Source organism: Rhinopithecus roxellana, chromosome 1, assembly GCF_007565055.1.
Source record: "Rhinopithecus roxellana isolate Shanxi Qingling chromosome 1, ASM756505v1, whole genome shotgun sequence".
NCBI lineage: Eukaryota > Metazoa > Chordata > Mammalia > Primates > Cercopithecidae > Rhinopithecus > Rhinopithecus roxellana.
In genome coordinates, this window is record NC_044549.1 from 171,976,242 (window position 1) to 172,000,346 (window position 24,105).

At 35.6% G+C, this 24,105-nt stretch overlaps 1 protein-coding gene across 2 annotated transcripts in view; it reads left to right on the forward strand.

The window, feature by feature from the left end:
- The window catches only part of ZNF385D (zinc finger protein 385D), a 360,213-nt gene extending 342,725 nt beyond the window's left edge, over positions 1-17,488 (forward strand). Inside the window, exons 5-8 of one of the 2 annotated variants that reach the window (XM_030933306.1) lie at positions 1,312-1,545; positions 12,949-13,127; positions 14,537-14,638; positions 17,189-17,488. In XM_030933306.1, coding sequence (XP_030789166.1) covers positions 1,312-1,545; positions 12,949-13,127; positions 14,537-14,638; positions 17,189-17,422 — 749 coding nt within the window. In that variant the 3' untranslated portion in view covers positions 17,423-17,488. The remainder of the gene's footprint in view (positions 1-1,311; positions 1,546-12,948; positions 13,128-14,536; positions 14,639-17,188) is intronic. The other variant, XM_030933313.1, reaches the window with a different exon arrangement.
- The last annotated feature ends 6,617 nt before the right edge of the window (positions 17,489-24,105 follow it).

Genomic DNA, 24,105 nt, shown 5'->3' on the forward strand with positions numbered 1-24,105 from the left:
GAAAGGGGATATCCCAGTTAACAGTCATTCTGTAGCTGCAGTCAACTCTTGATAGTGATGAACTAACAAGAAGCAAGCGTTTATGCAGACAACACTTAACTGCAGACAGACCATTGGTCCTTATATCCTTGCCAAGTCTCTTTATCATGAACTTTTCAATGTAGCATTAGATAGTGACCATAGCAGTATATGGAATGAGAGACAGTTTCAATAGCAGATGTAGCTGGAGAGGCAGCCTAGGAATATTTTGGAGAGGAAGTTAAGAACCAGCTGAGAGGCAAAAAAGTAGTATTTGGGTAGATAGGATATAAGTGTAGAGCTTATTTGCAATTTGTTATTGGGTATGGCAAACATTGCTAACATAACAGTGATTGGCATATTTGGAAGGGGAGCTGTGCATACCCAAATAAAGTTAAGAAAGGGTAGTTTTACTTTGGAGATTGATCTCTCCAGATTTAGCATCAGACTTTAGAGCCAGAAGGGTTGTAGAGTTACAGTGCCTCAACATTTTCATGATCACTTAACTCTTAAAACAATGTGACAACAGCATGGTGTGGCCATCCTGTGAATTCCTCGTGAATAGTGGCTATTGATGTCTGAATATTTTTGCCACAAACTCCCTGCGTACAACTTGGTACAGGGCATGTATTTAATAGATACGCTAGACTAGAATTCTTCTTCTTTTGATGTTGATGATTTTTGTACCTTGGGTTGAATTGTAACTCTTTGTACGTAGAGCAATGATTTTCTGAACTATTGATCTGGTCAAAGCAATTATGGCATCAGGCCTCCAATTTTTCTTTCTCTTTTTCTTTTTGGATAAATATTGCAAAAGGATCTGTACCTGTTTTTTAATTAAAAAAGAAAGAATGAAAGAAAGAAGCAAAATAGACAAGTAGTAAAGAAATTCAAAGTATCTTAAAAGCATTTATCTTCTATTTTAATTGTTTAAAAATCTAGAAAAAGCCATTTAGAAATATGCATTGAGAGACTGCAATATATTATAAATATTGTTGTACTAAGGCTATGTGTTAACAAGAGAAATTTGTGGATATTTACCCCATAGAATATTTTAAACTTGTATTTATGTTGATATTCAAGAATCATCTGAAAGTGTTATTTTAATACATGAAATTAAATATGGTCATCTGTGTAAATTTTTTTATGAGGTGATTGATGCATCCTTGACAAACAGCAGTTGCTAGCTGCTCTTATCATTATAAGCAGAATGCAATATTCGTGATACATTCCTGAATAGGGAATGACAATATCACTGTTTTCTCCCCTTTTTTCTGTGTTTTTCTAATACAGATGGTACTGCAGGGACACCAGCAATATCAACGACGACAACTGTGGAAATCCGCAAAAGCAGTGTTATGACAACTGAGATCACCTCTAAAGTGGAAAAAAGCCCAACGACAGCCACTGGCAATAGCTCATGTCCTTCTACTGAGACCGAGGAAGAAAAGGCAAAACGGCTTCTTTACTGTTCGCTATGCAAGGTTGCTGTCAACTCCGCCTCGCAGCTGGAGGCGCACAACAGTGGTGAGATGCAGCGATTTCTTTTTGTTTCAACAGCTCTGCAATTATCTTCCTCTGAATAGATTAGATCTTTTGCAGCAGGGGACAAAGGGGTAGAGGAAAACTGGCAATTATTACATGGAAATCATTAACCATTAAAAAATAAAAATGACAAGCAAAGTGTAATTTATATAGGGACAAGAGGTGGTTTCCAGGACTTGAAGGCCATGGGGGAGGTGTGTGTGTGTGGGGGAGGGTGTATGTGTGTGTGGGTGGGTGTGTGTGTTTTTAAACATTAGGAGATAAAATGAAATATAGTCCTAAAACAAGTTTTGCATTTATATGATTTCTAGTTTATATATTTCCATGCATTTGCATCTAAATGACGTTTTCTAAAACTCTGCCCATAGTACTGTTGAAAAATGTGTAGTTGCATGACTCTAAGCACCTTTGGTTAAAACCCCTATTTTGATTTTTATGAAAAAATAACGTTATTTGGGCTAAATCTATGGGACTGGACAATTAAACTTAAGAAAGTGTTTATTGTGTGCAGCCATTCAGATGTGATTTCTAAATGTACTCTTTTTATTTACTCTTTCCAACAACTTTGCAATAACTTAAAAATGTTATTCTTTTCAATTGTTTGAGGCTCAGAGAAGGCACAGAACATAACCAATCAAGTTACAGAACCATGATTTGAACCCAGATCTGTCTGACTTCAACACTAATTCCCATAATGGGGAGGAAAATACTGGAATACTGACAAGCCAGGACAAAATGCTCTCCCAATATACTCATATATTTTGGTTCCATCTTGCTGCTCTGTATGCATGTATATATATGCCCCCCCATCCGTGTACACACACACACACACACACCCCCACACACGCACACACTCTCAATCAACTATCAGCTTTTCTCTAAAGACTGGATTCATTGCCAAGATCAACTTTTCTCTAAAAGACTGGGTTCATTGCCAGGACTCTGTCAGCAACTATAATAGAAAAAGAATCATTTGTGAATCATGCCCTGAGTTAATATTGCAGCTGTATGTTGAGTCATTGACCAGCCATTGTGCTGCACTGGTAATATTCAAGTATTGACTTCAAGACTCTAATGAGTAATAGCAGATGGAGAACAATTCCTTCAGCACATACCTTCTTCCTGCAAAAAACATTAGTTGTAATAAGAGAGATCATGAGTTCAGGTACTAAGAAACACAGAAAGGTACCTGGCCTTAAGGCAGAATCTATACCTTACAGATTTTCCATGTGTTTATTCATGCAAATACATTTCATCTTGAATGTAAGATATTTGGGAGAGTATAAACATCATTGGCATTCCATTTATTTCTTAAGAATCCTTGCCCATTCCACATAGTGACTGAGAAACACATTCATTTTGAGGAGGCATCAATTTTGACAGATAAACACACCATGTCCTTTGAGACTAGAGTTCATTTATCAAGAATTTCGGCAGGGTGTGGTGGTTTACACCTGTAATCTCAACACTTTGGCCGCTGGGGTAGGAGAATCACTTGAGGCCAGGAATTTGAGACCAGCCTGGGCAACAAAAGGAGACCCCCATCTCCACAAAAAAATTACAAAAAAAAAAAAAAGTGTTAGCTGGGCATGATGGCATATGCCTGTAGTTGCAGCTACTCAGCACGCTGAGGAGAGAGTGAGCCTAGGAGGTTGAGGCTATAATAAGCCGTGATCGTGCCACTGCACACCAGCTTGGCTGACAGTGAGACCCTGTCTCAAACAAACAAACAAACAAACAAATAAATAAATAGGGAGTTTTTCTTCTTGAATTCTTATTAGAAACATCTGATTAAGAAACAAAGAAGGAATTACTTGTCAAATTAGGGCAACTTTTTTCCTATTCTGCTTCTAGGTCCTTATCTCTACTTTGTGTGTCAAAATTACCCCAGAGCTTTAAAAATGTATGTACCCAGGCACTATGCCCAGGGATTCTGATTATTATATCCAAGTCATGGGAAGCTGTAGTTTTTGGAGAAAAAATAAATAAAACTTCAGTGTTTTGCAGGCAGAGCTGAGAACTATTATAAGAATCTTATCCAAGAGTTTAAGGAGGTGAAATGTGGCTGTCACCGTTTACTTGAATTCCCTTGTAAGAGTGTTCTCTCTGAACCTTACACCTTCTCAGTGGACCACAGCCACTTGCCTTCTTTCTAAGCTGCTCCTCGAGTTTCCTTTTCCCTGTATTTTCCTTCCTGCATCAGAGATCTTTTTCTGTTCTGAAAAGAACCCACTCCAGAATCCTGGCCTAATGCTCATTTTAGAGCTCTACTTAGACTTGTACCAGCAAGCTGTGTCAGGTCTAATGGTAGCAAAGGAAGAAGAAAAGACACGTAAATAGATGCTGTTTGACCCCCTTTGTCCACCATTTTTGATCTTCAGATTCAGCTCTATTATTTGTAACTTGAACAGTGTTGGGAGGCTCACCATGTCTAGGATTTCCTCTAGATATAGATAAATGTGAATGCAATCTTACCTGCACTAAACAACTGCCACATGCATACTGGCTCTGTCTATATCTTCTCCCTAGGGTGTGGTATGAGGAAATCCAGGGAACAAAATAAAGAAGAGAAAATCTAGGGATACCTGCTCTTCTGCCAGGAATACTAGCCACAGATGTAGGATTCGCCGTATGATCATTGTGGTGTGTTTCAGCTTGGACTCCCTCAAAAGCAGATTTGGAGACATGGATTTGAGAGCAAATAGTTTCTTAGGGAGGCAAAGGAGGTTAAGGGAGTGGGTAAAAGAAAGAGGGAAAGGAAGGCAGCCCAAATGGAATGTGTGATGTAGCCAGTTACCAAGTTGGACAATTGGGACTGACCAAATGAAACTGTTAGACTTCCTGGCCTGCACTCCGTTTCACTGTGTTAAACATAAAAACTTCTATTAGTCATGAAAAATGACAGAATTAAATTAATTCCGATTCTATTTCTTCATATTTATAATCACCGTGCTATCATTGTTAATTTATAATATAATATTTACATTTTTTAAAAAAAGATGTAATACCACAGGGCTTAAATGCATGAACCGTGCCCTTAGAGAGCTCAAAGTATTTGGAACTGTTATGAACTTACTAATGACACAAAAACTTGTTGCTGAATTTGTGTGTGTCTGGAGCTCATGTGGTATCTGTTATAAGATAAGCAATAAAAATCTGTGAATTTAATATACACTAAATCTTAATAGTAACCACATTAATTGTTTAAAATATAGACTAACAAAATATTTTTTAGGGAGTAATCCTTTATCGCTGATGTTATTTACAGTTTCCAGATCATAGTACTGGTAGAAAGTAGATTGCCTAGGCCATTTAGTTCATTTAATTGTTGTTTTCTAAATTCTCTTTAAATATACCCCTGTATTGTCTGCATTCAGAGAAGACCACAATCAGTGCCCTACCTTTAGAACTCCACTGTCTCCTACACTTATCCCTGCCCCTCTAATAGTGCTTCAAAAACAATGCTCTGCTTTCTTTCAGAGCCAGATATGAGAAAGCTAGTGTTAAGATTGGATTGCATTTTCAGGGAACCAGGTTTGAAGGTCAATTCTGGTCTGAAGCAGCCAGGCTGCAGGGTGGGGAAATGTTTCCCTTGCATCCAAATAATAATTCTAAGTGTTTTTCTTGTTTTTCCCCTTTAGAAACACATTATATACATAAAATAGGGTCTGTAGCATTAAGTATAGAAATGTGTATCTATGAGGGGAAAGCCAATGCTCTTTCAAAACATGTTTTTCAGTCTTAGAAAATGCATTCTGAATTCTAAACAAATGACCGCAGGCAAATTTTGGGAATGTGACTTCCATTAGACCCTGTCAGTGGTATAGGACAGCAGAATGGACTAGAAGTGATAAGACTTAAATTTTGCCCCCAGATATGCAGAGAACATTTCTATAGACCTGGGCAAGCCAGTTGTCCTCTCTGGGCTTTTATATATATATTTGTCTCTCTATCTCTCTTTCTCTTTCTCTGTTGCTAATGGAGTTAAGAAGCCATATTGGCATTTTTAAGGATCAAATATTATGTCATGATTATTAGTATGACCACAGCTGCTGCTGGCATTATTTGGGGATCAATTACGTTCTTTCATTTGCTTTCCCTTTGTATTTTTCACTAGTGTGTAATCATTTGGAGTTGTAATTAATTGATATATATTCCATAAGATTGGAATACAGGATTTGTCCAGAGGCATTCCTACTTCGATTTTTTTTTTTTTTTTTAATTTGGAAAGGGAAGTACCTCTTTTGAGCTAACTAGTGGTGTTTACAACACAGTCTAAGAATTTTTTTAACACCTTAAGAGGACATAGTCTTTTAAAAAGATTTGGAAGCCCTTCCCTAGACTTGTATGCTACAGATACAAATGTTACAAAAGATGTGTTTTTCTTTTTCTTTAAAAAAATTTCCCCCACAAAAAAAAAAAAAAAAAATTCCCCCAAATACCCTAGTAGGTAGTGCTTTGCTTAGCTTATTTTGATGATTTTCTCTGTATAATTTGAAAGAAAAAAAGAAGAAAACCTTTGAGATCTTTTATAGTTAAAGCTCATTACTAATTTGGGCAGATTTTTCTGGTAATGACTTGAAGTAGTAACATTGGATAATTTTTGCTAAACACATTCTAGTTTTTGTTTTATATTTCTAGACAGAGCTTATTCTATCCCCTCACCAAGTTTCAATATGAAGAAAAGATAGTTATCAAATGACAGACTTTATTAAATTTTAAAATGCTTAGAGAGTTCTAAACTTTTGCCTTAACAAAAGCAACAATGTAAAAAAGAAGGATGAGAAGATTGATTAAAATTTATTGAGTAGATCAAAGTTTCAAGAATAATCCTTAAAACAATAAATGCATTTAATACAACATTTCAATAAAGCAGATAATTTCCTTTTTTAAAATAAATAAGGACATGGAAGCACTAAGAAACCTAAGCTCACACAGCTAATGGAGGCAAAATCTGTCCCACACAATTCTAGAGGCTGAGCTCATAACTTTCGTTTTACAAATGAAAAAAAAAAAGTTGTATTTGTTTATCAATCTGTATTGATATCTAATACCCCAGTTAATTTTCCTTGACTATCTACTATGAGCAAGACCTAGTCATTGTCTTCAAGAAGTCCATGTCTAATTGTGACTGTGTATTCAGAAGTGAAATACATACTTGTTTCATGTGAAAAGCTCATTTAAGCCATTCAACTGTGGTCAGTGTTCATGACCTTATTGCTATTAAGGCTCAAAGATTGTTTGCCACTTCTGTTCAATATCTTCTAGGGTAATGATAAGGCTTCCCTTTAATTGAAAATAAAGATAGATACTCATCTATCACAATTCTTCTGTTGTAACTTCTTTAAACTTTCTACAAATGATTAAGAAAACAGCTTCAAAACTCCCTGTGCTCCACACGGCCATACAGGGCGTATTTGAATATTAGAGTTGTACTATGTAAAATGGCAGCCACTAGCCTCAGGTGGCTATTTAAATTGAAATTAATTGCCAGTCCCATTTCTCTGTTGCGGTGCCCTCATCTCAAGTGGTTAAGAGCTACACATGGCTAATGGCTACCATATTAGCCATACATTTGTATAGATATAGAATCTTTTTATCATCACAAAAGTTTCTATGTACTAGAGCTATAATTCATAAATAATATGTTTGGGGGATCGTGATAGTAAATGATTTGAGGTATATTACCTAATAAAACAATTTTTACATCACCGTGAGCATTTAGGGTTTACTAATTTCACATCTGGTGACTTCTCACTGATTAAAACCAGAATGAGTGACTTCAGAAATGTGTCAAGATGCATTTTCTGGCTGTGTTGTTTTACATGACTATTCTTGTTAAATGAGGTTTCATGTGCAAAACAGTGAAATGTTCAACCTGTGTCATTTTTCCCATCTATACCTCATATAAAATCACTGATATTTAAAACATTTCTGAAAGTATACATGTGAAAGTGTGTTACTACTGAGGACTTGGAGCTTAAAGTTGATAGGTGGGCAGGCTTTTGCTTTTTACTTTATGTACTTCTGTGCTCTTTGAATTTTCTGCCAAGAACATCTGTTGCTTTCATTAACAAAATAAAAAATAAATAAAACTAGTTTACACTAAAAGCAAACAAGAGCACTGCTTTTATAAATAAGACAACATTATGTTGCATTTATACTGTGGAAGTGTGATTAATTTGTCCATTTACTTAATTGTTGCATGTTACTAAGTTTAAGACCTTTTGCTAGGCTTTCTTGGGGGAATGGCTATAAAAGCAATGTGGTGTTTTCCATGGCCTTAAGGAAGGGCCTCGTTTTTAAGGAGAAGAAATGGGTGCATATAAAGATTTTTCAGTGTGTGTCTGGAGAAGCATGGGAGAGACATAGTGTTTCCTCTAGTCACACTTTCAGGGCGTTATGGATAAAGAAAGCTTTCTGGATGTCGACGATATTTCTCTTCACAGGCTGGAATTTCAAGGCTTGCTGCTATATTGATTTCACACATTTGTCTCCACTATCAGATAAGCCATGTATTCTGCCTATTGGGTCCCTCAGCCTGCAGAGCTCTTCCCTGGGTTTCCTTTGGTCACAGGGTCCATTGTGTGGCTTGTCTCTTATCCCATAATGACTTCAGAGCTTTCCCTCCAGGGCCATTTCTGAAAAAAGCATGTTTATTTTTTTCTCTGTTTTAGACTTCTTGTTTTCTTTGTCTCTATTTTCACCTTTCCAAATTGGACTTTGGATATATTACTGGTAAATCAGCAAATTACTTTCAACCGTGGAACTAACAGAAATGATAGAATTTTTTTTTTTTTTTTTTTTTTTCTCATTTGGGGCAATATTTGGTCACCTGATACCTAGATGCCATTCCAGGTGCTTAATGTTTTTTGATATTCTAATAATGTAAACCAAAGCTTTCTTCTCTAGGAAAAAATTAACATGGAAAATCCATACTATATAGGAGGTCAACATAATAAAAGGTTAACTTGATATTTAGAGATTTAAAAAGAACACATGGAGGTGTTTGATGCTAATTACACATTCCAGGTATGTAGATTTGAGAGTGTTTTCCTTCCTTAGGACACACCAGAGTTATAATGCTATTATACCAAATATCACAAATAAACACCTTAGCAAAAAAAAAAAAAAAAAAAAAAAACACCTTTACATTTTGCTGTTTGTATGGAGACTGACTATGACCACTTTACTGCCTATTTATAAGCTGAATCATTGAGCTTGTCAATATGATGGTAACTAAATTATTGCTGGCAATTGTATGAGTTTGTTAAAAATCTAGTCAAATGCTATTAAATAGTATTTAATGAGCCTTCTGAAAAACTAAACTTAAAGGTATTCAAATTTATTTTAGAGAGGGGCAAAATTTTTAGACTATGCCAACTAGATTTCCCTATAAAGTAAACTCCTCTGAAACTTTCTTTGTAATTTTTAGAAAATAATTTGGCAGTTTGAATCGAGAGACTTAAAAATAGTTATATTCTTTGTCCCTATAATACCACTTATGAAAAGCTATCCCAAGGAAACAATCAAAAATGTGATAAAAGATTTAATGAGTAGGATGCTCATTACAACATAATTATATAGAGAAATAAAAGGAAATAATACAAATGTCTAATATTAGATAATGGTTAAATATATCATCTCTGTGTATTACAAGTCTATGCTGTCATTAAAAATCATGTGCATTTCTAAAAGTATATATATATAATTTCACAGAAGTTTTATGCAAAGCCACTTTAGCTAACTTATCCCAACTTTTTAAAATGCACATGTACAAATAGAATATAAAAGACTGGTACATGATAACTATTATTAATATTTTGATATACCTCTAGTTGGTGGAATTAGGGGCTTTTTTTCTTAATTTGTTTTTTAAATTTTTCTTATGACCTAATAAATTATTTCTAATGTATGACTTATTTAATTTTTTAGTCATTTGCCAGTTTTCCTGTTTACCTATCTTTCCTTTATGCCAGTACCAAACTTGAAAGTCAGCTAAAATGAGGAATTGTAAGAATGATGGGAAACAAAAGGGAAGGCTAGTCCCTTGCCCCCATATTAACTTGATTTTTACAGATAAAAGCATAATATGTATCTTTCCCCCAAATACTCCAAAAGAAACAATTAAGCAGAAAGCAATATATATATACGATTTCTTGGAGCCTTATGCTGTGCTGAATTTAGACTGTGTTTGGAGTATGATTTCACCTTTCAGAAATCATGAAGCTTCAAGTGAAGGTATTTGTCAGCCTTTTAAAAGTGGTAAGGGAAAAACAGTCCACTTAGCTCCTTTCAGAGTCTCTCCTCAGAGGAAAGAGTGTAGCACAGAAGTAGACTTGTGACTGCCTAGCTGGGCCATCACAAAAGAAGGGACAGCCTTGCAAGATGTTTACATGATGTTGAAGCCAGAGGAGACCACCAGCCACACAGCGCCACATCCTTGCAAAATGTCACCGTTTGTGGCACTCTGCTCAGTAAAAAGAGCATTATGAGACAAAGCAAGGGGTGGGGGTAGGGATGGACGGAGAATTATAGACTCAAATTCCAAGTTTAGAAAAGACAGTATTAACAAAATTGAAAATTAAAGATTTGTGTGTAACTGAATTCAGGTGGCTTAGAAATTGTTAGTGGATTTCTAAGGAACTTAGCTAGAAATTTACTTTCTTCCTGCCAAGGGCATCCAGTAATGCTTCTTTGTGACCACAAGCTAGTAACTTAGTCTTTCTGAGTCTCAGTTTATTATCTCCTAAATGCGGATAATAATAGCACCTAACTCATAGGATAGCTATGAGTAGGTAAAAAATTTAGCATAGTATCTGAAACGTATTACAGATTTAATACAAAGGGGTTCTTCTAATATTATGTTTATATTATTGCACATATTATCTCATAAATGTAAATGCTTTATAATTAAGAATACATTTTACTAAATTTTAGCTGTGTTTTGCTACCCTTACTGCCTATTGAAGCTTTAAGATCTTATAAAACTATCTAATAGTTATTCAATTATGACTGACAATATGTTACTAAATGTATAAGGTTACACTGTGTGACAGTTCTACTCCATTTAATGGTGAGTAGTAATGCTAGAGTCAAAGCTACTAGCTGAAGTTCCCTTTCCCAATGTTGCCACATTTGTAATCATATGTATACCTGTGTGTGTGTGCATGTGCATGTGTGTATAAGTGTATGTTTATAACATGTGGGTATATTTAATTGTCCTATCTTTTCTAGCTTCTATGAAGAGACTATACTTAAATAATAATTCTAACAACCCAATGACTCTGAAAAGATGGGTGTTTCTAAAATGTTCACATATGTCCCATTTCTATTCTTCCTCTAGAAACATGACATAGATGGGTCTTAGCTTGCCAAGGATATTCTAAGAAGCACCATATTTTCTGAATCTTTGCCTGCTATTGCTGAGCCATACTATTGGGGCCAAATCTCTTAAATTTTCCATTATCTCCTGAACACTTAATACTCAATGCTGAGACAAGTCACCTATGCCTGGCTTTTTTCCTTCCCAATCAACATAAACGACTTAAATATTATTGAATAAGTTAAAATAGTATTTGGACCCATTCAGCTTCCACCTATGAAACACCAGCTACCAATCAGAGACGATATTAACGAAAAGTGAATCTGGAATGCCTCAAGAAAATCAGGATGACAGTCAATCTCCTACTAACTTCTTAGGCATTCATAAACTAAATTAGCCCTGCTAATGTTTCTCAGTGTCACTGAAGAAGCTGCATAGAAAAAAAAATTGTATAAAATCATCTGTTCGGATAAAGAAGTTTTCATAATCATCTACATATTTTGTTTCTTGCTCCCTAGGACTTCTTTTTTTCTTTGCCCTCCTCCCACTTATGTCATCTTCAGCTCCCACTTATGTCATTTGCACCTGCAGTGGAAAGCATTTGTGCTCACTATATTGCAAAGGAGGTGACTGAAAATAAGCTCCCGTGAAGCATCACGGTCATTACGTTGGAGCAGTTCTCTGGCTCCACGTTTCAATTCCTCCAATCTTCCTGCGAGAGATTGACTTTTTCCTTTCTCTAATGTGTTAAAATAGGAACATTTTAATAAGAATGGATAAGAATATGGATATTTAAAATAGGCCATCTAGGTTGTAAGAATGAATACTTTTTATATTGGACTCAGTAAAAAGTAATCATTTTGAAGAAGGGAAACATGTGGCTAGAAACCTGTTTAATGTATTTACTGTCCCTTACTTAATATAATGTCATCTGCAGTGACCTCGAGTGTCCTTCACAACATGTTTCCTCATTAATACTTAGTGTCTGGGAAGCTGGCCTGTAACTCAGAAGTTAAGAATCATTTCTTTAATGGTTGCAGAATGTACAGTCTAATACGTACAAGTAGGCAGGGGAAACTACTACCAAATATTTCTAAAATCAGAATGGCAGAAAGAACACAAATGATTATAAAAGAAAATGTCACAGAAAAAAACACATGACCAAGTGAAAAAAAAATGAAGAATACTTATCAACTCTAAGAAAAAAGAAATTTTGAGCAAAATTTTGAGAGAAAACTGCCATTATGAACAGTATGTAACTACAATGATCTCAAGAAAACAAAACACAAATGTTGTTAATGGTTGACAATTAGAGTTACATGAATAATGTGTGAAGGCCTGAAGATGTTATTTGTTTATTAAAAAGAAGCAGTTATCCATCGTGTATATGCTTGGGTTATCAGTTCATCCCTCATCTTCTTGGTCATTTGTTTATATAGCCCACCAGTGTGGGCTTTACTTTTCTAAAATGGATTTGTTTTTCAGAGTCATTAAGATCTTTATACTATTACTCTCTCTCTCTGAACTTAAAATACATAGCCAAGAAAGCTTGTTTGTATTTTTTTTAGAAAGTGGGTATTTAATTAGTGCCACTTCTATAAACACACCATGTTTAAACTGATTACACTTGTTACACATCACCTCCAGCTATACCTTTAGCAACTAAATGACTCTTCCTCGTCAGGTATCATTTATGTCTTGTTAGTATCAAGAGGAAATGAAATGAAGTCACACCCATTTAATTTCCCCTCAGGACTCTAAAGTTTCATTACTATACTAATGGCACTTGTTTGTAATGTGGAGCATTAGAAAAAATGAATAATTTAATAACATTATGTAAAGCGATGAAAGCACATTGTTACAGTCTGCTGTATCACGTATATACTTCTGCCCATAATGCCAGGAAAAGCTGCACTAAAATGAGCCATCAAATTTTGTTATTGTACTGTTTCTTAAAGGTATATACTAGCTAAGATTTTTTTTTCCTCCCATCCTACCTCCTTCTCTCCCTCCCTTCTTTCCTCCCTCCTTTCCTTCCTTCCTTTCAATATTCTTGACAGGTACTAAGCACAAAACCATGCTGGAAGCCCGGAATGGAAGTGGCACTATCAAAGCCTTTCCTAGGGCAGGAGTGAAAGGCAAAGGACCTGTTAATAAAGGAAATACAGGCCTCCAAAATAAAACATTTCACTGTGAAATCTGTGATGTGCACGTCAACTCGGAAACACAACTTAAACAGGTAAGCAGCAAGTATTCTAGGAGTGAAAACCAACAAGGGACAGCCTTATAAGCAGGATGTGTGTGCTTCCTTCGTTTTTATTTCTGTCTTTCTGTCCCATCCACCCATCTATTCATCCATCCCTCCATCTGCCCATCTGTTAACCCACTTATCTTACCTTCACTGTTCTGATTTATTTATGCTTATTTTAGTTGCTTAAGGAAATACGAAAATGTATTAGATTCTAGAGCCTTTCAGAAATTGTTGGCAGTGAGTTTTTACTATTCTTGTATATGAAGAGTGGGTGGAGAAGGGATATCAGATCTTTTCTCTACCAGATTTTCCACTCAAAAGTGTTGATTTTCTTGAAAGGTCAATTTGCAGTATTCCATTTTTATTTGTTTAGATATTTACGTGCTGCAACTAATTTTATACTGAGCTATTCTTTTATTTTATGTGTTTTATTATATGGTGTTGTACTGTATGTTTAGATCTTGCAGCCACCTGCAAAAGGGATGACTAATCATGTTGTATTCATTTTTACTATGAATAGCCTTCCAAAGCGATCATTTATACGTTGCCAACTGAAGGTCCAGCCCTCATGTTGTGTTTTGTTTTATACATATGTACAATATTTTACTGATTTTATGCACCTTAGTTATTTATCTTTAGAATTTAAGGGTTTGACATTTGACTGTACAAATGTGAGGATAAACATTAGTATGGAAATAAATTCATTTGTTCCTGGGCATCTTTGTTTATTTGCATGTAAAATTCCTTTAGACATTCCTTTCCTTTGTAAATGGTTTTCAAAAAAAAAAAAAAAAAAGAAAAGAAAAAGAAAAAGAGATGTGTGCAGTGATAAGAAGAAAAGCTAGGAAATTAAAAAAAAATAAAAGACACTACTATTTGTTTAAAAATATACTAAAATAGGCCGGGCACAGTCGCTCACGCCTGTAATCCCAGCACTTTGGGAGGCTGAGGCAGGTGGATCAAGAGGTTAAGAGTTCAAGACCAGCCTGGCCAAGATAGTGAAACCCCATCTCTACTAAAAATGCAAAGAATTAGCTGTGCATGGTGGCGGGCACCTGTAATCTCAGCTACTTGGGAGGCTGAGGCAGAGAATTGCTTGAACCCAGGAGGTGGAAGTTGCAGTGAACTGAGATCATGCAACTGCACTCCAGCCTGGGTGACATTGCGAGATTCTGTCTCAAAAAAACTATATATATATATATATATATATGGATAGCATAAAATATATATATCCTCAAGGCATCAGAATCTCAGGACAAAAGTGCATGATCTTTTATTTTTGTCTTTCTGAAACTTGCATGAAATAATGAGTATCTTTCCCCAGGTTAAAGCAATATTTGTGACAGGTTTTTGGAGATGACTTTTTTAAAGCTGTCATTTTAAATTACTTTTAATAGCACATTAGCAGTAGAAGGCACAAAGACAGAGCTGCTGGGAAGCCCCCGAAACCTAAATACAGTCCTTACAACAAACTACAGAAGACAGCACATCCACTGGGGGTGAGTGTCATTTGGCAAGAGTCCAGCATTTATTCCCGAATGGAATTATTGGTTTCTTGATTTGTTCCAGCACTTTGCCACCTTTAACCACAGCCCAGTACACTTTACCTTTTTGAGTTGAGCTCAGGTTTATCATAGATCATAGGGAAAAGAGAAAAACCAAACTCTTTTGAGTCAAGTAAGTAAACCCATGAAATCTGGTCTTGATATAAGTTAGTACTTTTGGAAAGAAGGTCAGGAAGAAACAAATTCATGTATATATTTTTTAATATGTTTAAGAGACAAAGTATTGGTATTGTTGGTATCCTCAACAATTTTGCATTTTGAATAACAGTCTCAAAGTGTAGCTTATTTTATTTAATTATTCATTCAAGGACATTCCATAAAACCCAGGAAATACTTTGTAGATAATTCCTCTCCCATGACTGCAAATAAGCTTTTTATATTAGTAAGTATACTATTACAATGTCCTGACCTGGATATTTTGGTGGGACTTTAGAGGAAACCTGTGTGAAACATCTTGACATTGTAGATGAATATTGATGAACATCAATATTGTTTTGTTTTGTTAGTTTGTTTCTGATTGAAGTGACGTTAGCTTTCATCAGAGAGACTCAGAGCTCAATGAAAAGTTAAAAACAACTGATCTATAATATAAGTTAAATCGTGCATTTTGAAACATTTATTCAAAATAGATCTTATTACTATTTGATGCTATTATGTGCTGCTGACACATGAAAACACAACTAAAGGAAAACTGCAATTATCTATTATGAGACCCCAGTACAAGCTGTCCTGTTGGTTTAGTAGCATTGCCCATTTTTGTTCAAATGAAGTTATTTTAATTTTGTATCCTGAAACTTTACTGAAGTTGTTTATGAGCTTAAGGATCTTTTGGGGCAAGACTATAGATTTTTCTAGATATAGGATCATTTTGTCTGCAAACAGGGATAGTTTGACTTCCTCTCTTCCTATCTGGATGCTGTTTATGTTCTTCTCTCGCCTGATTGTCCTGGCCAGGGCTTGCAATACTGTGTTGAATAGGAGTGGTGAGAGAGGACACCTTGTCTTGTGCCGATTTTCAAGGGTAATGCTTCCAGCTTTTGCCCGTACGGTATGATGTTGGCTGTGGGTTTGTCATACATGGCTCTTATTATTTTGAGATATGTTCCTTCAGTACCTAGTTTATTGAGAGTTTTATCATGAAGGGGTGTTGAATTGTATTGAAAGCCTTTTCTGCATCCATTGAGATAATCAGTGTGTTTTTGTCTTTAGTTCTGTTTACGTGATGAATCACATTTATTGATTTGCATATGTTGAACCAACCTCTCATCCCAGAGAAGAAGCCTAATTGATCGTGGTGGATAAGCTTTCTGATGTGCTGCTAGATTTGGTTTACCAGTATTTTGTTGAGTTTTGCATCGATGTTCATCAAGGATATTGGCCTGAAGTTTTCTTTTTTGTTGTGTCTCTGCCAGGTTTTGGTATCAGGATGATGCTGGCCTCATAGAATGAGTTAGGGAGAAGTTCCTTCTCAATTTTGGGGGATGAAATAATCTGTACAACAAGCCATGACACAAGTTTACCTATATAACGAACCTGTATATGAACCCTTGAACTTAAAATAAAAGTTTAAAATGTGAAGTTACTTTACTTTTCTGTAAAGACACAATTTTAGCTGGATTGGGAGGTGCAGAATTCTGCACAGTGCCTCAGCACCACTAGTCATAACCCTGAATGCTATCTCTGTCCAGCATAGATGCAGCTTTTGACAATCAAGTGAATGGTTTTTAAATAAACAGAGTAGTCAGAATTGTGTTGCTATTAGTATATAAACCCTCCTTCTTCACTATCACTATGTTACTGACTCCACAAATGGGAACATTCTCTCAGTGAGAACAGGTATTTTACTGATGTTACTAGCCAGAGAATGAACTGGCTTTGTAGAGAAGGATTGAGAAAATGTGGTTACCATTTGCACAAAGAAAAAGTGGAACGTGTCAAATTTTAGCAGAGAAAAGGAATTTTTCGTTGTTTTTAAAATTTCTCTTTTGAAATTGGAATTTTATTGTTTTTATTTATTTTGAATAGTGCTTCATACAATTGGAAACAACATTCTCTGTGTAACCCAGGTTACACACTAGGATAGTTGAATGGCATTTGACAGCATTAAAAAATCTCTTTAGAAATGTATGCTCTTTAATAGTTAATGTATGTGTAAAGGGTGATACAAATATTCTATATTTTCTCATGATGAATACTTTCCTCTGAAAGCATAATTTTCAACAAACATAAAATAAAATAAGGTTGCTGAGTACTTTTCTGGAGGACTTTTCAAGCATTCCCGGTTGGCCATTTTCAGGTATCTTCCAACTCTTCCAAAAGGAAAATGTTCTATACTTCCCATTTTCTTTGTTGTCAATTCACAAGTGTGAAGCTTTTTTCTTTATAGTTGTTTACCACTATATTTTAAAAGCTCCCTACCATTTTGGGTTTTAAGTACAAATTCCAAAGCTGTTGTTCTTTTACAATACTTTTTCTCCCTTGCAGGTAAAATTAGTATTTTCAAAAGAACCTTCAAAGCCATTGGCTCCACGAATTCTACCAAATCCTCTAGCAGCTGCAGCAGCTGCAGCAGCAGTGGCAGTGAGTTCCCCCTTCAGTCTTCGAACTGCTCCAGCAGCAACACTGTTCCAGACTTCTGCGCTTCCTCCAGCACTCCTGCGGCCAGCTCCTGGACCCATTCGGACCGCCCACACTCCTGTGCTGTTTGCTCCTTACTGAATTCCAAATAGGAGTAATTGTACTGCAATAATTTTTCAAAAAACAAAAAACAAAACAAACAAAAGAGAACTATGCAGTGTTTATTTATAGTTTAAAGTATATCTGAAGAGCCAGGACTTTTGATAGTGAATTGAAAAGATTATAAAAAAGGGGGGGAGGTATGGGGGTGGGAGGGAGGGAGTGGTATTTTCTCCAAATTAAAGCATTCCTCTTGAACGTTGATTGTTTTAGAAGTGATCTCCAGCATTGATTTGTAGTGGTATCTAGAACTTCTGAAGCCTCTGTGACTGTGCTTTTGGGCACCTATTTCCCTCTGCATTGTCTTTCCTGCTTTATGAAACAACTATACATTGTCTAAGGGCATTAACTGGTTCCAATGTATATAAAATAATTTACTCTGTAGATTAAATCATACAAAAAAGGAAAAAAACAAAAACAAAAGCAACACTGTGAATAGTACTACCCGTGCTGGTCCTCTTGCTATGACAGCAATTACTGGGTATTTATCCCAACAAAAGTAGATACAGTAGATGTCTTGTAAAACAATAGTGCTGTGTCTCAATCTATGCCACTAGGTTTAAAAGAATTGCAAAGGTAGAATGAACAACTATTTCATATCAATAAGCAGTCAAAAAATAAACATACAACAGGTGGTGTCATGGAGGTCTCCCTGGTCAGCATTCTCCCCTCCTGTATGGCTTGAAGATACAGCAGAGCTAAGCTTAGAGATGGGGGAGGTATTAATAAAGGTGATTTCTTACAAAGTACTAACTTCCCACCCTGAAGATATATTGCTGGAAACAGGGAAGTGTTTATAATGAACCTCTGTCTGAAAATAGATAAACCCATGCATCATGGGTGTTAAGAAAGAAATCAGTACAACTCTTCTGTTTCAAGGATGAAGGATCATAACCTAGAATGATAATGCAAAGTAAAGATCTTTAATTTAGTACATATCCAATAAAAACAGAGAATATTACATCTCTGCAGTATCCCCTTTATATCATACCAGTAGGGTTGTTTCTTAGGCAAAGGTTTCTGCTTTAAGTATGATGGTAGAATTAAGCATTAGCTATTTTTATGGGTTTTTCTTGTTTTTTAGATTTCCTGCTGACATGATATAAACAATTAATATATATTTAATGTTATTAACAACAGGAAATATGAATCTGAGTTAATTGCACACCAATGACATAGTGTTAAAAAATACTGGTAAGTTCCACTCGACAATTATTTCTCCAGTGGAGTTGTGAAATACTAACAGCCTTTGATATTCACCATCAGGCTGAAAGAAGTTGATGTTTTACCTTTAAAACAAGATTTATCAGGGGTATATATAAATATATGTATATTGTATATATGTTAGAAAGAGTAAGAGAATAACTTATAAAAAGAAAAAATCTATATGACATAATTATATAACCATCCAGTGTTACATGTTATCATTAAATTGGTAACAAATGGCATAAAAATAGCTGTGCCTTTAATTTGTGATAAAGGCTATTTGCTTTTTCCCATAGAAAGCTAACATATACCTATCAATATGGTGGGGTTTGATGCAGCCAGTCTGTTGCATTAATAAGAAAAATGACATTCAAACGTAGTATTATGACAAAACATACATGATTTAGGTTTAGAGAAAAAACTATTTTTGAAAAGGTTTTGTAAAGACTATTTAAAAATATAGGGAAGGATTGGGTGTGGCCTTCCTGAAACTGCTCTTAAAGTGTTGTAACCCTTGGAGAGGTATAAAGAATCAAGAGGAAACCACTTGAGAGATAGGTATTCAGCATTTATCATTTTGTATTTAAGAAACACCCATAGCGTGCTTGGTGCTCAACATTATACATGGTTTTTGGAGTTCTTCTCCACCATCTAGCTATAGAAATTTGTCATATAAATGAATCTTTAAAGCAGTTGGCTTTATATATCTTTTGTTAAACAACCAACCAAAACAAAAACAAAAACAAAAAAAAAGGAAGGAAGGGAGGAAGGAAGGGAGGGAGGGAGGGAGGGAGGGAGGGAGGGAGGAAGGAAGGAAGGAAGGAAGGAAGGAAGGAAGGAAGGAAGGAAGGAAGGAAGGAAGGAAGGAAGAAAGGAAGGAAATGTGTTCCATCAGTATTCTGGTAGAAAGAATTTCAAACCATGCTTCTCTGGTTAAATATATTGATTAGCATTAACATTTGCTTTTGAAAGTATCTGGTGATTTTGTATTTACCAGCATCTCAATTCTCTGGTTTTAGCAAGTGTTTCCTTTTTCACCTACAGACCCTGTTAGTTCAGCCAGGTGGATAGTTGCCCATAAGTTTGTTGTTTGGGACTCTGTGTGTATCTCATGTGACCAGCTTCTAACCATTTTGAACTTTAGTTTCGCTTTTCTGCTATGTCAAATATTTTGATTTTCCATAGTCATCCTGAATCCCTATCCAACAACCTTTACAACTGATACAGCCTCACTTTCTGTTAGAGAACTTAGTGTTAATTAATGCAATCTCCCTGAAACGTGCTTTTGCTGTTCTTCCCCATTTTCACCAAAGTGAATGAGCCAGTCCACCAGAAATCAGGGCCTGTGGGATATACAGGGTCCTGGGTCACAAGGCATTACTGTCTTTAATGATTTGCTGGGAACAAACAAATCAGCCATATTTTCTCCATCAGCCATATGAGAAAACTCAGAAATACCTGGATCCCTTCTGCCTCACTTCGCTACGGAACCATTTTTGTTTAAATGGTCTTTTAAATTGGAGTTGTAAGCATCAGTTGTCTTTTATTCACTACCTAATAAAGGATGAAGCCTAACCACAGAACTTATAGTGGATTCTCTGTGAGTTGTTTCCCCCGCACTCTGTATATTTATCAATACCAGATTAACATCCATTATAGTTCAGGCTGCCATAAAGCTGTATCTTTTCCCTTAGGGAACTTTTTTCATGAATAAAGATCCACAATTTAGATTGGTCAGCAGTGTGCTGTGAAAATCCCTGAGGGTGGTCTGACTTTATGGTTATACATCCCTTCCCATGCATCACACCATGGCAAGGAAAGTGATAGAGAAAGCAGCTCTGATTCATTTGAAACAAATATAAATGCATTGCAGAAGCCAAATGCCTCTGGAAAAGGCATTGTTGCACTTCCCCCAGATCATCCAGAGAAATGGGAAACAGTCATTGGGGAGGTACTGTATTTCTCCTATGGGAAAACAGGCGATTACACGTGATGAATTGCTCCTCTCACTGGACCTAAACTTTGAAGAGTACTTGTTTTATTCACACAAGCAAACATATTTGGCTTTTGGCAATTTATATCACCCCTGCCTCATTTGAAAGGATTTCTATCTTTAGGTACGATTGGACTTCTGATCTATTGCAGTAATTCACTGCCATTATCATCAGAGATGAAATTTTGTTTTTCTAAAGGTGCTACGTATTTTGTTGCCAAGAAACTAGTTAGCAAAGGAATATTTATATGTATTTGAAAATTAAAAGAGCAAGAAATAATAAAAGACTAAAAATTAAAAACAGCAGAAGTTTCACAATAGAATCAAAGTGGCTCTGCCTATTTGAGTTTCTAAGACACAAACCAACACATAGTAGACATGAGCATTAAATATCACTTATTACAATTCAATTTTAAATTAATATCTTTGTCTTTGTACCAGTGTAATGTTTCAATTGTTCTGAAGAAATCAGATCACAAAGCTAAAAGATAACTGAAGTGGTATATAGGCCTCTTTCTTTAGATCCGAATTGATGTGGAAAATTACCTTTCTATATATAAGCATGGATGACATTGTATTAATAACTTTGTGCACCCAAAAGCAGCATGAAGTAGTGGGGAAAGCAATGAGGAGCCTTAGAGTAGCCAGGGTCTATTGTAGACTTTGTCCCTGACCGACAGTCAACTAATGCCTTGCCGTTAATTTCTTCATCAGTAAAATGGATGACAGCGATTAACAGCTAAGCTGGTTTAATATATCAGCACTAGAGGGGAACTGCTTTTATCCTCTCAGGAATTAAAATTATTTATTCAAGTGACCAATACAGCTACTCACAAACTTGCATGTGTCCAGAAAAATATTCCGTATTCCTTTCCATCCTGAGTGTAAACCACATTGTAGGTCATTCATATGCTCAACCAGAATGTACATTTCACCAACTAATACTGGAGTAGTTGCTAATTCACTTAGTACTCACTTATTATGACTGCACTTATGCTAACATCATGTAAGATATGCTATTTCTATTTTCCTAGTCAAGAATGTGATAAATTCTGAACAAAACCAACCCTGAAAAAGTCAATAGCCAGCTGGCAGTGGGGGTGTGGAAAGGAACAACAATTTAAATGCATCATCCTTATTTCTTTTGTTGCACTTTCTCTCAATAGGAAGAGGTCCTGACTGCTTAGTCTAAGCAGTCTTAGACTGACTCTGTGCTGAGTTTGCATGTATTTTAACTAATGGTCACCTTATTAAGACCATTTCTTCCACAGACAAGTATATCAGTTATGCATTCTTATCATTGTTACAGGAATTATTTAAACTGAGTCCTAACAGTGAAAGTTTTACCTGACTTTTGCTGATTTTTTTCTTTTCTACATGGGGAGATTTATCTCTGGAACATCTCTTGTGTTTTTGTACGATATGCTCCAGTAACTAGAGAGGCTACTATCAGGAGGTGAAATGGATCATTTCTGTGGTAGGTCTCCATTGGCTAGATAGTGCTTTTGGGAGTGGTATCAGGGTGTCCAGTGAAGGATGGATATGTTGACATGTCATGCTCATGTGGCCTAAAGGTTGTTACTGCCAGGAATGGACTTAGAGCTTACCAGAATGTGAATGGTGACAAAAGGCAGGTTCTACTCTGGAAAAATATTATATGTGTTATTTTATTAGAAGTTCATGTGGGTCATGAATCGTCACAGAGTTTAAAGAATTCTATGGTTGAGTCATCAATGTTCAGATGTCAAGGGACTGAACATTACCTTCAATTTGAAGGTCTTCTCTTTCCTCTTCTCAGTGATGGAAACTCATCCTTCCTAGTGGCTAAATTGACTGTAGAAACTGCTGAAATGTATTCGTCAAATGAAGTAAAATCTGATTATTAATATGTATGATCAGGTAGAGTATCTTAGAGTTTGGTTAAGTTAACTAAGACAGCAGAGAATGGGGTCATGTTATTTTCAGACTGGCAGGTCATCTCTAAAGGCAATTTTTAAAGAGTAGGGCTAAAATGATTTGTGAGCAAAGAAGTATAATTAAAAATAAGTAATAGTACAGTGACAAGTTCTAAAGTTAATGCTTATATACACACACACATAAAGAATTATAAAAATATGAGTCTTAGTACCTGTCATTCTTATACAAAGTCATGGTAAAATCATTTTATTTTCAATGATTAGGTTGGTTTTACTTTAAGAAAAGGAACTCCAATTTCACACTTGGGAATCTTAATCATTTTAGTGCATTGGAGGGGCCGGGAAGTAGATATAATGTTAAGGTATTACGCACTCTAGCAGGACTATTATGCTAACAGTTTGAGTTGGGTAATACAATTGTATCATTTCACATCAGCTACTGACTTTGAGTATAGAATTTGAACCCTTATACAATCTTCCTCAAATCCAGGTAGTGTGCAGGACGTGGTATAACAAGACTATGGAAAATTAGCAGAGAGCACCTTAGTTGGAAACCCAGATTGTGTTTTTGCCAGTATAACAAATATTTTCAAAGTCTCTCAGTAATAAGATGGTTCAACGTAAATCTATTGAGAAACATTGATGTCAGAGAGTTTTGAAGCTATAGTGAACATTTTGTTAACCAAAATAATGATGTGGGTTTTATTGGACGTTTGTCAACCCAACTTAACACATATTATATAATTTCAGTATAGGACCCTAGGGCTAGGGGCAACTAATATTGGATAAAGACCCTTCGTGAGATGCTTTATGTCTCTTGTGATGTTATGCTAACATTAGTAAAGATGAAAAAGAAATTAAGTTCGTGAGATCCTGGAAAGTTTAACTTTTATCAAATAGTCAAGAAAAATTCCATTTGATGGCATCTGGTTTTTAAACGGATTATAGAAAAATGTGTGGAAGTACTGGATATTGGCGAAAAAGCCTTGTGGCCAAGGGATCTGGGCACAAGATTGAGCATCACAGAACAGTGAGCACAGTTGTTGGCTTCACTACCAATCATCTACAAGGAAACTGGGCCAATTCACTTGACATTTTGATGATTCTCTCTGATAAAAATAGGGATAATGACTGATTACAGAAATGTGCTTTTAAAAAAGCTGAATTTAGTAAAAGCAAGTCATTTGCTACTCAAAATAGCTCCAAAATCTAAGCCATATTTCTATAAATTTCATAAAATTGTTTTAAAATGTGACTTATAGTTACAGGGTTTATATTACTACATATTTAAGATGGAACTGACCTAATGCCAAAGCTATATCACTTGTAGCTATATTCACTTTCTGTTTTGTCCTGAAAAAAGGTTGGAGTATTTTTAAAAATATATTTTTTAATCTGCACATGGAGCTATATGCAAAGAACATTGTTTCTTTGGGGAATATTTTTAGTCATAGTTTCTTTCATTTATTTTATCAGCCAAAATCTTATATCAGTTTCAACTAAGGTCTCCTAACTTTAGTCAATAATTTCTTCTAATAATGTTTAATTCA